At 28.4% G+C, this 15,457-nt stretch overlaps 2 protein-coding genes across 2 annotated transcripts; one reads left to right on the forward strand and one right to left on the reverse strand.

The window, feature by feature from the left end:
• The first annotated feature begins 216 nt into the window (after window positions 1-216).
• On the forward strand, window positions 217-5,708 carry LOC100204811 (protein disulfide-isomerase A4). The gene is made up of 9 exons (XM_065810203.1): window positions 217-523; window positions 1,192-1,397; window positions 1,508-1,646; window positions 2,063-2,268; window positions 2,376-2,683; window positions 3,072-3,228; window positions 4,443-4,676; window positions 4,953-5,116; window positions 5,239-5,708. The coding sequence occupies exons 1-9, from the start codon at window positions 300-302 to the stop codon at window positions 5,491-5,493; spliced, it is 1,893 nt and encodes a 630-aa protein (XP_065666275.1). The 5' UTR covers window positions 217-299; the 3' UTR covers window positions 5,494-5,708.
• A 4,193-nt stretch (window positions 5,709-9,901) lies between these two features.
• Window positions 9,902-11,314, reverse strand: LOC136086864 (uncharacterized protein DDB_G0271670-like). The gene is made up of 2 exons (XM_065809358.1): window positions 11,297-11,314; window positions 9,902-10,654 (listed from the first exon to the last, which is right to left on the reverse strand). The coding sequence occupies exons 1-2, from the start codon at window positions 11,312-11,314 to the stop codon at window positions 9,902-9,904; spliced, it is 771 nt and encodes a 256-aa protein (XP_065665430.1).
• Window positions 11,315-15,457: the final 4,143 nt, after the last annotated feature.

Below are 15,457 nucleotides of genomic sequence, written 5' to 3' on the forward strand. Positions count from 1 at the left end.
AAGTAGCAATTGCACTCCATGCACAAATATTTTTAAAATGGGCCAAAATTTAGGACCCAATATCTCCGCAATAAATAAGAATTTTCAGACCATTGCAATGATCTGAAATTTCAGACCATTGCAATGAAAAAATAGTATAAATCCTTTCGAGTTAGCGTGAGGCATTTATTAAGACGCGGTGTTATATGATTGGTTGTTATACTTAACTTGTGAAAAAATGATTGGCTATTGATTAAAGACAAATGGCTCCTTCCACGAATTCTAATCATTTCAAATTGTTTACTGTTTAAAAATTCAAGATGATGGCCAAAAGCGCAACGTGCCTTGCTCTTTTCTTGCTGTTTATTACCATTCAATGCGAAGATATACCTAGTGATAAGCCTTTAGATGAGTCATCAGAAAATATAAAACAAGTGGTTGACGAACCAGTCGAAGAAGATCATGTAATTGTTTTGTCAGATAAAAATTTCGATGGCTTTATTAGTTCTAAAAAATTTGTTCTCGTTGAATTTTACGCGCCATGGTAAGTATTAAGTAATTTATTTTTATAACTAGGATATTAGCGATATTAAAATTTTAATAAAATTGTAAAGACAAAGAGTTTATAAAAAGTCTTCGCGAAACTAAGGAAGGTAGAGTGGAATTCAAATAAGCTATATTAAAACGTTATAATATAACTTATCTTCTAATTGTTTTCAAATGAAAAGATTCAGAGAGATGTGTATTTCAAGTAAAGGATTCATTATAATCTTATATCTGTTTTGAAGAAACAGCATGTTTAAAAAAGGGGTGAAAATCTCCACATATCTCGTTTTATTTCTGATTGTGAACTTTTATTTTAAAAATAATTTATTTCAATTAAATCTGTCATTTACAATGTTTCATTCACTATCAGTTAATTAATAATTTAATAGTATAAAAAAAAAAAATGCCTATTTGTGCAATTTATGTTATTGTATTAATTATGAGTGTTAAACATCTTTTTTTGTCTATGCACTAAGAACTGATGTATGTTAATATCCTAGCTTTGAAAATTAGCATCTACAGATTAACATTTTTAGTTATATATAATTATATATATATATATATATATATATATATATATATATATATATATATATATATATATATATATATATATATATATATATATATATATATATATATATATATATATATATATTGAATTAGGTGTGGGCACTGCAAACAACTGGCACCAGAATACAGTAAAGCTGCTCAAAAATTAAAAAATAATGACCCTCCAGTATCACTTGCTAAAGTAGATTGTACAAAAGAAACTGAGCTCGCTAATAGATTCAACATACAGGGTTATCCAACAATAAAGCTTTTCAAAGATGGTGAACCATCTGATTATGATGGTGAAAGAGATGAAAATGGTATATAAATTAAAGATGTATACTGTTCATCTAATGAATGAAAATGAAATTTTTTTTTTGTGTTAAATAAAGATTGTTGCTTTATTTTATAATTGTTTTGTGATGTTCAGGTATTGTCAAATATATGAGACAACATGCTGATCCAAATTATGTTCCACCAAAAGATTTTGTCATTGTACTTGGAAAAGATAATTTTACCGAAATAACAGAAAAGGAAGCAATCATGCTCGTTGAGTTTTATGCACCATGGTAAGTTAAAAATTTTGATTTTGTTAATAAAACTATAAATAAATTTATTTAATTGTTGGCGTTTTTTTACTTATTTCAGAAATTAAAAAAAAATTGTAAGTTCTCGATAAATGTTTAACCAATATCTTTGTGATTTAAATAATTTTTTTTTGGTAAATTCATATTATTACAAAGAACTTGTTAAATGTGTTAAAAGAAGATAAAGTTTTTTTAAAAGAAAAATTCTGGAAATTTAGTCTGGTATATTTTTCCCCCAGAATTTTAAAAATTGCGATAAAAAACTCAGAATTTGTAATGAAAGTTTAAGTAAAAAAAAAGGAAGTGGTTTGCATTAGATATTCTATAAAGTAAGTTATTTTTTTTATTTTATTTTTTTGTAAATTGTTTTTCTTGTAAATAAGTTTTATTCTGTAAAGGTGTGGCCATTGTAAAAAAATAGCGCCACAACTTGAAAAGGCAGCATCTACATTACAATCTAAACAACCTTCTATACTAATTGGTAAAGTTGATGCTACTGTTGAAAAAGAACTAGCTGAGCAATATGGTATCACAGGGTATCCTACAATGAAAATTTTTCGCAATGGAAAAGCTACTGAATACAAAGGACCCAGAGAGGAACCTGGTATAACGAATAAAATAACCTAGAATTTATTATGTTTTCTGATTTTTTTTTTGTTTGTTTTTATAAGCATTGATATTTTTTTCTTTATTTTTTTTTATTTTTTTAAGGAATTGCTGATTATATGCTGAACCAAGCTGGTGATCCCACAAAACTTTATGAAACAATGGCTGATGTTAAAAAGTTCTTGAAATCAAACTTAGACGAGCCAGTGATATTAGGAGTTTTTGACAGCAAGGATGATCCCCTTTATAAATTGTACATTGATTCAAACAATGCTGTGCGCGATGATTATGTTTTTGGACATACTTTTGCAGCTGATGCAAAGCAGTACTTTGGGTTAAAAGTTAATAGTATAATAATTGCACATCCTGAATATCTTCTTACTCAATATGAACCTAAATATCGTGTATTTGATGTAAGTTTATTATTAATACTAATATTAAAATTTTTCTTTTAGTTTTAATGAAGTTTTTATGGGTTTATATGTTTGCTTCAATGAAATTACAGAAACTCTTGTTTCAGGTTAAGAGTTTCTCTCATTTCTTTTAATAATACTGATTTTAGTGAATGATTTGATGCAAAGATACTCTAATATAGTTTATGACTATACCACCTAAAAATGTTGCAGACACAAGGTCTGCAAATTCACAATTAATTTAATCTAAATGTATCAAAAAAATTTTGAAACTGTAAAAATAGTGAAAATTGTAAAGGTTTTTACATGCAGTATTACATGTAATACAAATCAAAGTCATAAAGATGCTTGCTAATATATAGTTAAAATATTTTATTATGTAATTTAGGATGCATCAGGAAATGATATACAAGTCCAAGCATTTTACAAAGAATACTGTGTTCCTTTAGTTGGTCATTATCAACAACACATTGAGTCAAGATTCTCAAAGCGACCATTGGTTCTTGTGTTTTATGATGTGAACTTTCAACCAGAATTCAGATCAAGTAAGTTAGTTTTGTTTTTTAAATTTACTATTTTGAATTTAATTTGCATTTTGATTGTTGAGCTCTTTGATAATAAATAATGGTAATAAAAATAATATTTTTGACTCTAGTTATGGGTTTTAACCTTATATTTATGCCTTCTTAGTAGTGTTTATAAAACTGTTGTTTCCTAATGAGGGTACAGCAGTTCAAGAACAACAAGTTTAGTTTATGGTTCTGCAGATGGCTGGCAGTAAGATTTTTTGAACTCTGTGGTAGCTCTCAGAGGTTGATTTCATCAGCAGGTGTAAACTAACAGTATTACCAATATTATGTTCACATGTATGGTGTCTCTGTTTGTGTTTTTGGTGTGCATTATTTTGGTATTTCTTTTTGTTACAACTTTGTATTAATTAGCAGGAACCATATCGTGCATAGCTTATTACTTAAGGTGCTATGCACTATCTATGATTAAGTCAAGTTTTCTTGTCATATGACCTCAATATGTAAAAATACATAAAAACCATCGTTACCACCTTATTTTTTAATGTTATCTTTAAAAATAATTGTATTCTCCAAAATAAATTCATTTGTTAAATTTTATTTCTTGCAAACTTCAACAGACCTATTTGCTCATTATAAGTAACATCTTTGGATTTTAGTTTTGACGGCTATTATTTTTTGATTTGTAAAGTCTTTAATAGTCACATGATTGGTCTTGTAAATCTTATTACTCCGTTTCTTGTTGCTAAAGCTCTATTTAAACTTCTATATCGTTGTCTAAGCAACATTCTTATCGCAGTCTAACTAAAGTGCTTACCAGAACTTTCTTCTATTCTCTAAACTATTCTTAACTAAGTGCTCAACTGAACTTGTTTTCTTGTCTGCTGAAAAACAATATATGCTCAAATTTTTAAAAAATTACTTTGCTCAATCATTATTGCTCTGGCTCCTCCAACCATCTCTTATTTGTTCTTACTTTATTATTAGCAAAGTCTTTAATTAACAAATTTCAAGTCGTACAACTTACTCTCTGACAGTTGATTAAATTAATACAAAAGTTAATTTAAATTTTGATCCTCTCCTACTTTTAAATTGTTATCTGGGGCTTGCAATGACTGGTAAATTTTAACAAAAAAAAATTTAAATAATGGTTTGATAATTTTTTAAAAAATAGTTTATTAAAAAGGTTTAACACAAAAAATCTTCTAGTTTTTTTACTTTTTTTTTTATAGTGACACAATTTTGGAGAAATAAAGTTGTACCTGTAGCAAGGAAATACAAAAATGCTCTTTTTGCAGTGGCTGATGAAACTATGTTTGAGCATAAATTAAAAGAACTTGGTCTTTCTGACTCGGGAGAAACTGTAAATGTTGGTATTTACAACGACAAAGGACAGCGTTTTGCAATGAAAGATGAGGAGTTCAATGAAGAAACTTTAGAAGAGTTTTTAGAAGATTTTTATAAAGGTTGATAAATATATATACATATATATATATATATATATATATATATATATATATATATATATATATATATATATATATATATATATTTTTATATATATATATATATATATATATATATATATATATATATATATATATATAGACACACACACACACACACACACACACACACACACACACACACCCACACACACACACACACACACACACACACACATATGCATGCATAATGTATGTGCATATTTAGTTTTTACTTAACATAAATTTTTTGTTTAGGAAAATTAAAACCAGTTATAAAATCACAAGCTGTTCCTAAGAAAGTTAATCCTGGTAATGTACAAGTTGTTGTCGGTAAAACATTTGATAGTGTAGTCATAGATGAATCTAAAGAAGTTTTTATCGAGTTTTATGCTCCATGGTGTGGCCATTGTAAAAAATTGGTAAATTATAAAAGTTTTTTTTTATCATTTTAGGCTTAGAAACCAAAATTTCGCCGAAAATTAATTTTACTCTTTAATAAATTAATTTTACTAAAATAAATTTTTTAAACATTTTTTTGCAGGAGCCTGTTATAGTAAAATTAGCAAAGAAATTCAAAAATGAGAAAAATATAGTTATAGCTAAGATTGATGCTACAGAGAATGAGGCACATGCAGCCTACGAAGTGAGTGGTTATCCAACTATTTATTATGCACTTCCTGGCAAAAAAGACAAACCAATAAAAATGGACGGTGGAAGGGAACTTAGTGATTTAGTGAAATTTATTGAAGAGAACTCTGTTGTCTTGAAATCTAAAAATGTTAAACAAGAACTATAAAGTATTAGTATTTTTAGATTTAAAAAAATAATAAATTTCTGCTTGTTAAACTTGGGGACAATTTAGGTGATATTTATGCATAGACGCCATTTGTAAATTTTTTATTAGCGTGAATAAATTTATGCAGTATCTGCAGACAAAACGAAAATGAGAACAATTATATTTTTGTTGATGTAGTTTATTAACTTTTCATAAATAAATTATTTCTATATAAAGTATATTTTTTAATATTTAAGTGAAGACTAAAAAGGCTGCAAAAATAACAAATTCATTCACTTATTCATAATTTGATCCTAGAATGATAAAAGGAAACGGAAAATCATCTTATCATCGGGCATATCCCGTATCTTATCATCGGGCATATCCCGTGCGCGCCATGCATTATTTTGTTATTACTCCACAACGACATGGACTACTGTATTTATTAATTAGAGTTAGTTAACAAATGTTAGTTAAAAACCCAATACCTTACAAACTAAATTTTTCTTTACCCGACATTTTCCTGAAAAACTTTTTTATTGTTAAAATTAATCACTTAAAGTTGATGGCGTTGGTGAAAGTACTACAACTTACCAAAAGCAAACGCGGATTAAATGCTTAATTTTTTTTTATTGTAATGATAGCACTGCATATGCTAAAGTGTCTTAATTAAATATGCAAAGATGATGGTCTATTTTTATTAATTTATTTCATTTCATATTTTTAAAATATTTATTGCACCAAGTATATAGTTTAATTTTAATTCATTTTCAATTAATAAAATTTATCAAAAAGCTCTGTTTAAATTTACCACCAAGCCGCTCTTCGATGAAAATACAGTCTTTAGCTATCCATTTAGAGTTAAAGTGCTCTATTAAAGACAGTTTGTGTTAGAAGTTTAAAATTTGATGAATTTGCTGCGTTTTGGGTTAAGCTCGGACGAATTTCGAATTCGAATAATTTTAAAATTCGATGTCTTTGATTTAAATTTAAATTCGATGAATTTGAATTTAGATCTTATATTTGGCAAAAATTTGAATTCAATTTTGACATTGAATTTTAAATTTCTTCGAATTCGAAATTCGTCCGAACTTAACCCAAAACGAGTTTGATTAAATTAAGTTCGCGAATTTAATTTAACTGGGTATAAGTTTGACAAATTTTAAACTCAAAAAGTTCGAATTTTCATCAAATTTCGACATTTTAAAATCACCACGTTTCGAACGCGTTTTATTTTAAAGAAAAATTTAAATGTAAATTAACGTGTTTAAAAACGCAAGATTTATGGACTTTTTTTTAAAAAAAAATCCTAGATCTCTACATGAAAAACGACGGTCATTTGTGAGATTAAAGTGCCGGCAGGAACAGGATCAATTTGTGGAAAGATTCAGTCTACTCCAAACTCAAATACCAGCTTGCTACGAACTCACATAAGGTCTTTTTATCCAGAAGAGCCCAGACCACTTATTGTATTTGAGGCAGCATGGAATCGAAAAGACTAAATGGTACTAAAAAGCTAGATATACTTTGCAACCATGTGTAGAAGAGGATCTTTTACGCATGGTTAATATGAATAAGAAAAAAAGACCAACCTAAGCACTCAAATTCAACTCTCTCTTTAATTTAAAAGCTAATGTTATTGATTCTTCGAGTAAGATTAAACTTTAATTCAACTAAATTTAATTTTTAAATGACTCAGCAATTTTTAACAAAAACTTGTTCAAATAAATAAGATTTTTTGTTGCTATTTTAAGTTTAAACAAATTTGATACCAATTGGTATCATTCTATTTAGATGCTGTTTATCCACACCAAAGTCAAACGGGTAAGAAGCTTTTTCAGAAGTCTCCCAAAAAAGGTGGAACATTAACAACCCTTAACAAGGCAATTATAGAGATTACATACCTTGAATCATAACGTTATGTTTACATAACCTGTACAAGCAATAAGGCAACATATATCCTAGCAGCCATCCCATAATTGACCGAAGAAATTCAGGAGCGTCCTAGATGTGCTGATTGCCTTCTTAGACTTGTTGTGTCTGAGTGTCTCACCATTCCTGAAGTAAAAAAACGCTGTTGATGCATATAAGAAACTGTCATTCCGAAACCAAAAAAGTAGTATTGACCAACAGAGGGTCATGACAGCGTAAAATTTTACCAATATCTCTTTTGGTTGAATTTGTAAAGATTGTTGCACCTCTTGAGACCTCCTAGAGTTCTAACTTGATAATGATTAGGTCTATCCTAAAGTTGAGGCTAGCACTTGAAATGATCATGGAAAATCTCAGCAAGGGAATTCCAACCTGAAAGAAAGCATCTCTACATCAGAGGAGTTTGAACAGGTTATTTTGGTTAAATTTGATTTTTTCTAAAATAAAAATGATTAAAATTCTTTATTATTAATAATTCAAAAATTAATAAATATTAAATAAGCCTAATTTTGTTTCTTTTTTCAGATTTTTGCCACCATTGGTACCACTAGTTATGATTGAAGAGACAACTTTATTATTTTCCTCTTACCAAAAATCTACCATCTTTTAAGTGGTATTCAAGCATTTCAACATTAAAAGATACCTGAGTTCTCAATTTAATATGTTATCAAACAGTGCACAGTAAGCCAGTGGCTGGACAAAAGTATAAAAAGTAAAGTCAGAATTTTGATGACTTTACCGAATATTGCGCTTTTCAAAATATTATATTATAACTCTATAAATTATGTGAGTTTTAAAAGTTGTTAGACTAAAATTGGTAAGCAGTTAACATATTTATAGCAACTTTAAATATACATAATATGTTATGTTTTATTGTCTAACTTTTGATTTTAATTGACAAAATATTTTTTATTGCTACATCTTGCTTTTATACTCAAATATTTTAAAGCTTATATATGTTTGCTTTATTAATTTCATAAATCTGGCTGCTACTAGGCGCCACTTTGATTTTCTTTTACGTTTGAACTCTTTTATCTAACAAAAAATCTGTGATTGCGCTCAAAAATTTTTATTTGCAAATTTAAAAAAACGCAGTAAACATATAATAGGGTCGAACTCATACTAAACTTATTACTGAACAATAATATATATATATATATATATATATATGTATATATATATATATATATATATATATATATATATATATATATATATATATATATATATATATATATATATATATATATATATATATATATATATATCCTAATTTAAATTTTGTTCTTATTAATTTAGCGCTTGTCAAATGTAGTGCATTTAATAATCTATTTTGGTTGGTTTGGTTGTGGTTACTTATTTAGATGTTGAAATGCTGTTATTAAGGCTTAATGAGTGTCAAAAGAAACAAGATTTATTTTGATTATGGTAAGAGATGGATTCAAAGTAAACTAACTGGTGCAAAGTTTATAAGGAAGAACTCAGCTTGGCTTGAAAATGATTTTTATACCACATTAATGAAGGATAGCAAAAATAAACAACTCGGCAGACCTACATTATCATATAAAGATTCATCATTAAAAACAAAAAAAGAAGAAAACTTGCTACTTTGTCAGCTTTAAATTCTTATAAGTTATTGTTAGCTAAGCTTGTACTACTTGTAGCATGTATTGTCAAAGATTTTTCGTGATTGTGAATGCATGGGAACAATATACCCATACAAATTTCTAAAATTCTCTAGACGCTTGTAAAATCTGCTAATTAGAAAAACTAATTAATTAAGCTAGAATATAATTTTTTTTTACAGGAAAACAAGTTTATCTAGCAACGTGTAACAGCACGTGTAATAAAACTAGTTGATCATATAAACTTAAATAAGTTTGCTTTCCACGAGGGAGGATCAAAGCGAGGATCTCATAATAAAACACGTGCAAAATAGTGTATATACAACTAAAACATATGCAACTAATAAAAATTAGTTGTTGCTTAGAAAAATTAGGTATCCATTGCTAAATAACTAAATAAAAAACATATTACTTTTTTTAATAGCGCGACCTCATATTGTTACTTTTGTAAAATTTGGTAAACATAGCACTCGTAAAAATATCTGCAAATACCAAAACTAGATTTTTGCTATCCGAAATTTGTTATCCATAGCAACGAATTAAAAAAATAACACCTTCATAAGAAGCGCAGACATCATATTATTACTCATTTTAATTTTAGTCAATATGGCCCTAATATTAAATTAGTTATAAATTTTTTCCAGTAATAGTGAACTTGGCCCATTTTTGAAGAATCAAAAAGTTCTGCAAAAATTTATAGTCAAAGTCGGAAAAGAGATTTCCGGTTTGTAGGTCAAAAACAACCTCTATGTTTATGGAGCAATCCACCACCCTATATACGAAGGGCTAACACTTGCTCAACATGAAAATGCAACTTACAGGGAAATAGTTAAGTTAATGATTAAGAAGAATGGGGTAGTCAAGGACTTGAATCAAGGAACTCTTGAGGTTGTTAATGAGGAGGTTGTTGATACGAAGAATGTTGATGTGGAGGATGTTGATGCGAAGAATGTTGATGTGGAGAATGTTGATGTGGAGGATGTTGATGTAGAGGATGTTGATGTGGAGAATGTTGATGAGGAAGTTGTTGGTGTGAAGGATGTTGATGTGGAGGATGTTGATGTGGAGAATGTTGGTATGGAGGATGTTAATGTGGAGGATGTTGATGTGGAGAATGTTGATAAGGAGGTTGTTGATGTGAAGGATGTTGATGTGGAGAATGTTGATGTGGAGGATGTTAATGTGGAGGATGTTGATGTGGAGAATGTTGATGAGGAGGTTGTTGATGTGAAGGATGTTGATGTAGAGAATGTTGATGTGGAGGATGTTGATGTGGAGAATGTTGATGTGGAGGATGTTAATGTGGAAGATGTTGATGTGAAGAATGTTGATGAGGAGGTTGTTGATGTGAAGGATGTTGATGTGGAGAATGTTGATGTGGAGGATGTTGATGTGGAGAATGTTGATATGGAGAATGTTGATGAGGAGGATGTTGATGTGGAGGATGTTGATGTGGAGAATGTTGATGTGGAGGATGTTGATGTGGAGAATGTTGATGTGGAGAATGTTGATGTGGAGGATGTTGATGTGGAGGATGTTGATGTGGAGGATGTTGATGTGGAGAATGTTGATGTGGAGGATGTTGATGTGGAGGATGTTGATGTGGAAGATGTTGATGTGGAGGACTACAATATTCAAGCAAAGATTAGGCAAGTAGAATTAAAATAAAAGTTACGAAAATTGATTTTTATAAGAAATTAAATCTTTTTAATAACTTAATCTTGTTTCTTTAGGGCTAAAAGGAGGTTTATTTAGTCAAGCCAGCACACCCAGTTGCTATTTGAGTTAGCCTTGATCATGCAGTTGGAAATGAACAGGTGTGTAGACCATGCAGTTGGAAATGAATAGTTGGAAATAAACAAGAGAGTGGGATAAGATGGGATAAAACTTTTTGTTTGTGTGCTGCGCTTTATATTTTCCATAAAAGCCATACGAATTCGATTAAAATTATAGTCCGCTTAGCTATCTTGGGAAATTATTACAAAACTCATTACTTAACCATTGAATTAAGTTCAAGACACAGTGGGCCAGAATTCACTTTTACGGCACAATACTAATAACTCGTTGTATAAAAAAGATTTAAGAACCAATTTCGCACTGTTTACTAATTTGAAAATTGCGGTTTCAATGGTGACATTGAAACCGCAATTTGTTTTTATTTTGGGTTGCTGTGGATACCTAAATTGCTTAGCGGCCACATATTTATTAACCTTAACAAATATAAGCGGGGAAAAGTTATAATTTTATTGGATTACTCCCAAAATTACCACATTAGGTATTTTCATACTACAAATGTAGTGGTATTATGGATTTTTTATTTGGTTAATAGTGACACCTGAAATGCCTGGCAATGGTTATAATTACTAGTTTAAGTAAATTTTCTTAAAGCATCAATGTTATAAACTAGACTAAAATAATGTGGCAATCTGATTAAAAAATATTTTATGCATTTAAAAAATGTAACACATTCCTAATTATTAATTTAAAGTACTTTTATGCAGTTCCAGGGCTCTATTTTATATTTCATGAACTACTACATAATCCATATAAAAAGGAACCTAAAGCTTTAACCTTTTTGTGTATATAACAAAATAAAAAATTTTGATTTAAAATTATTTTTCGAACCAAAACTTATAAATTCTGATAATTGTAAAACAGCTTTAGCTTTGTTTTCTTTACCATCTTGGCGCACACTACAACCTGATGCAAATAATGGTTTTTAAGATGCATATAATGCAACTAATGGCGTCAATCTTCTTTACTTTGCTTTACTACCTAAAGTATCAAAATTCACTTGGGGCTTGCCGGATACTACAGCTGGATGAGAGAAGAGTTTTCTTTATTAATAGAAGCAGTTAGTAGAATTTTTTTATTATCAATTACAAACTAAACTGATATTGGTTCAGTTTGTAGCGATTGTTTGTTATTCTCTTCAAAACAAAATTTTGAGTTTTTGGATATATACCATTGTTAAAGATGCTTTATGAAATAAGACAGGTTATTATTTGCAGTTATGTTTATGCCATTTACAACTGCATCTAGAATATAAGGATTAGCTAAGTTCGATTATTTTTGTATTATATTCGAATAAATATCAACATTTTTCATGTTTCAACTATATTAAAATATGAATTTCATTTACAAAATCTTATAAATAAAAAGAGAGGCTTTAAAATTAAAATATTTTCCATGCTTATTAGTAACACAAAAAATATTATCAATAAAAAAATACATTTAAAAAAAAAAAAAGCCATAACCATTTAGAATAAAATACACTAAATGTATTTTATTCTAAATGGTTATGTAATAATTGGGTCTCATCAAGACTAGATTAGAGTTACAAAGTTGTTTTAATATTTATACATCTTAAAATACCTATTTATAATCAATAGCGCCAACTAAATTTGTAGTATAAAAATACCTAATGTGGTAATTAGAGGTTGTTTTGACCAACAAACCGGAAATCTCTTTTCCGACTTTGATACACTTTTGCAGAATTTTTTGGCTTCGTTGCTGATTGATAATATGTTAAATTGAGAACTCAGGTATCTTTCAATGTTGAAATGCTTGAATACCACTAAAAAGATGGAAGATTTTTGGTAAGAGGAAAAGAATAAAGTTGTCTCTTCAATCTTGACCATTGGCAACAATGATGACAACAATCTGAAAAAAGAAACTAAGTTAGGTTTTTTTAACATTTATTAATTTTTGAATTACAGTAAACTCCCACCTAATCAAACTGGCACTTATTCGAATTTCACGCTTATTCAAAGCAATCTTCCTTCCTCGTGAACTTTCCTTTACTAACTTATGCAAACATCGAACCTGCAGATATTCGAAATTTCGGTTATTTGAAATGATTTTTTACACTTCTTAACAAAATCCCCGTCAGTTATTCAAAGTCTTTTCCTATTGGTACCATTCCGTCGCATTTAAAAACGTAAATTTGTGGAACGTTATCAAAATATAAAATACGAAATAATATTATTAAAATAGAATAAAAAAATAGAACACATTACAACGTAGTTAAAAAGTAGGTAAAAATTTTAAGATGACATCTACACACAAGAAGACAGTTCTGAAAATCGAAGAAAAATACATTTCTCCTAAAAATTTAGAAAAAGGATTAGCTAAAAAAAATCTTACCAAAAAGTTTACAGTTCCTCAAAGCACTTTAACTGACTGGATTAAACATAAAGAAGACATAATCGACAAGTATGAGTCAATTTGGAGCAGAGAGACAAAAATTAAGTTTCCGTTATTGAAGTTGATAAAGCTTTGATTCTGTTAATATAGCAGTATATAAATGACTTATATACTGCTATATCAACAGAATGTATATAATCTAAGGGTTTCTCCCTAAAGTTAAGAAACAAGAATAGTTATATAAAAATTTAATTAGACACATTTTAAGAAACAAGAACAGTTATATAAAAATTTAATTAAACACATTTTAAGTTATATAAAAAATTTGGATTTTTTTCTTTTCTTATTAAAATATAAAATAATTATATTATATATAGCTTTTTTGGTTTTCCCAAATTTTCTCTTTTTAACAGATTTAACATAATTAACAGCTGTTTCGGTGGTAGAGATATTTCTTGTATTATTAAGAAAAATGTTGATAACAACTCTTCCAGCAAGTTTTATCTCAGTTATTTCATGCATGGGACAAGAAAAAGTCTGAAAAGAGTCATAAAAGTGATTTAACAAATATTCTAAAGCTTGTCGTGCATGTAAATTAAATTTCTTTATTTTTTTATAAGAGTAGTCAATCATAGCAAAGAATGTACAAACATAATCCAAAAAAGATGATGAAGGAATAATGAGACTACCCCTAGAAATAACGGTTAAATAAGTATGATCAGGATTGCTTTATTGACAATATTGACACAACACAAAAATTCTTTACAGCATGTATCAAAAATTCCAAAATATCGTGCCATTTCCCTAAGAAATTTTTTTATTTTTAGAAATGACTGCATTACATAAAATATTACATGTTGAATACTGACATTTAGAATATGATAAACCCCACCATTTATTAAATGTTAGAAAATCTGCACAACTTTAAAGATCAGAAAAACATGAGTGAATCACTGCAGATATAGTTTCATCAAAAAATTGCAAGTGCAAAGTAACATTTGATTTAAAATTGCCAGGATATAATACTTAAATTGTTATTTTTGGTGCTTTACGCTGACTAGCATCAAGAGCGAGGTCTTTTTCATAAATATAGTTAAAGGTGCTCCATTTAATTTCTCTCCCACATACAATTATTAGGTTCTTTATGTCCATTAAATTTAAAATCTGGAAATAAAAATCTTTTACAATTTAACAAATTATTTCTGATATTTTTAATAAGATGTACAACATCAAAACAAAGGTAAATTTTTTTTAGATAGCAAAATAAAAACAAATTTTCGGCTTGTTGATTCAATGCACCAGGGATTTTTTTTTTAAAAAGAAACATTAGAGGAATGCTTGTCACACACATTAACTCTAACATTAAATTCATATTCAGTTAGAATACAAAGATATTCAAAAATTTCTTCTTTCAACCATTCAGCATTATTTGTTTTTTCAGGTGACGTTTTAATCACAAACTGAATGTTTTTTTCAGACAAACTATTATAAAACAAATTATTCCTTATACATTTCTCCAGACTCATCATTATCAATTATCTCTCCAGCAAAATACTTTTTACCTCTTTGCAACCACATTTCATCAAAAATCAAGCAAATGTCTTGAGATATCTTACTTTCTAATTTTAAACGTTTTGCACAACAGAGCATCAATATTTTCACTAGTTATTTTTTTAAGTAATGATATAGTAAAGACAATTCTTCACGCAAAAGTTAGTATAGAAGTATATTGTAATATCAGTGAAATATATTGTAATATCAGTGAAGTATATTGTAATATCATTGAAGTATATTGTAATATCAGTGAAATATATTGTAATATTAGTGAAGTATATTGTAATATCATTGAAGTATATTGTAATATCAGTGAAATATATTGTAATATCAGTGAAGTATATTGTAATATCAGTGAATACTTTATAATATTGGCTGAATAAGTAGGTTTCTTCATATATTTAATTTGCTGTAATTCAGTCAGTGGCGGATCAAGGTGGAGGGGGGTGGGGTTCGGGGCTAGGGGGAGCTATAGCCCCGGGCCCCACAATTTTAGGGGCCCCAATTGAAAGTAAATAGTTTTTTATTAACTCTGAAAATTAAATCTTTTATTAACTTAAAAGAGCCAAAGTTAATTTTACTAAATTGTCTGAAAACAAAAGCACAAAAATAAAATAACTGTCAACAAAAACGCTGCATAATATATTTTTATTATTATTATTATTTGAGCGCAACTTCTACTTCTACAAAAAAAAAATTACTAGATTGGTAGCAGCGCCTTATAGCAA

The sequence above is a fragment of the Hydra vulgaris genome, chromosome 11, assembly GCF_038396675.1.
Source record: "Hydra vulgaris chromosome 11, alternate assembly HydraT2T_AEP".
Taxonomy (NCBI): domain Eukaryota; kingdom Metazoa; phylum Cnidaria; class Hydrozoa; order Anthoathecata; family Hydridae; genus Hydra; species Hydra vulgaris.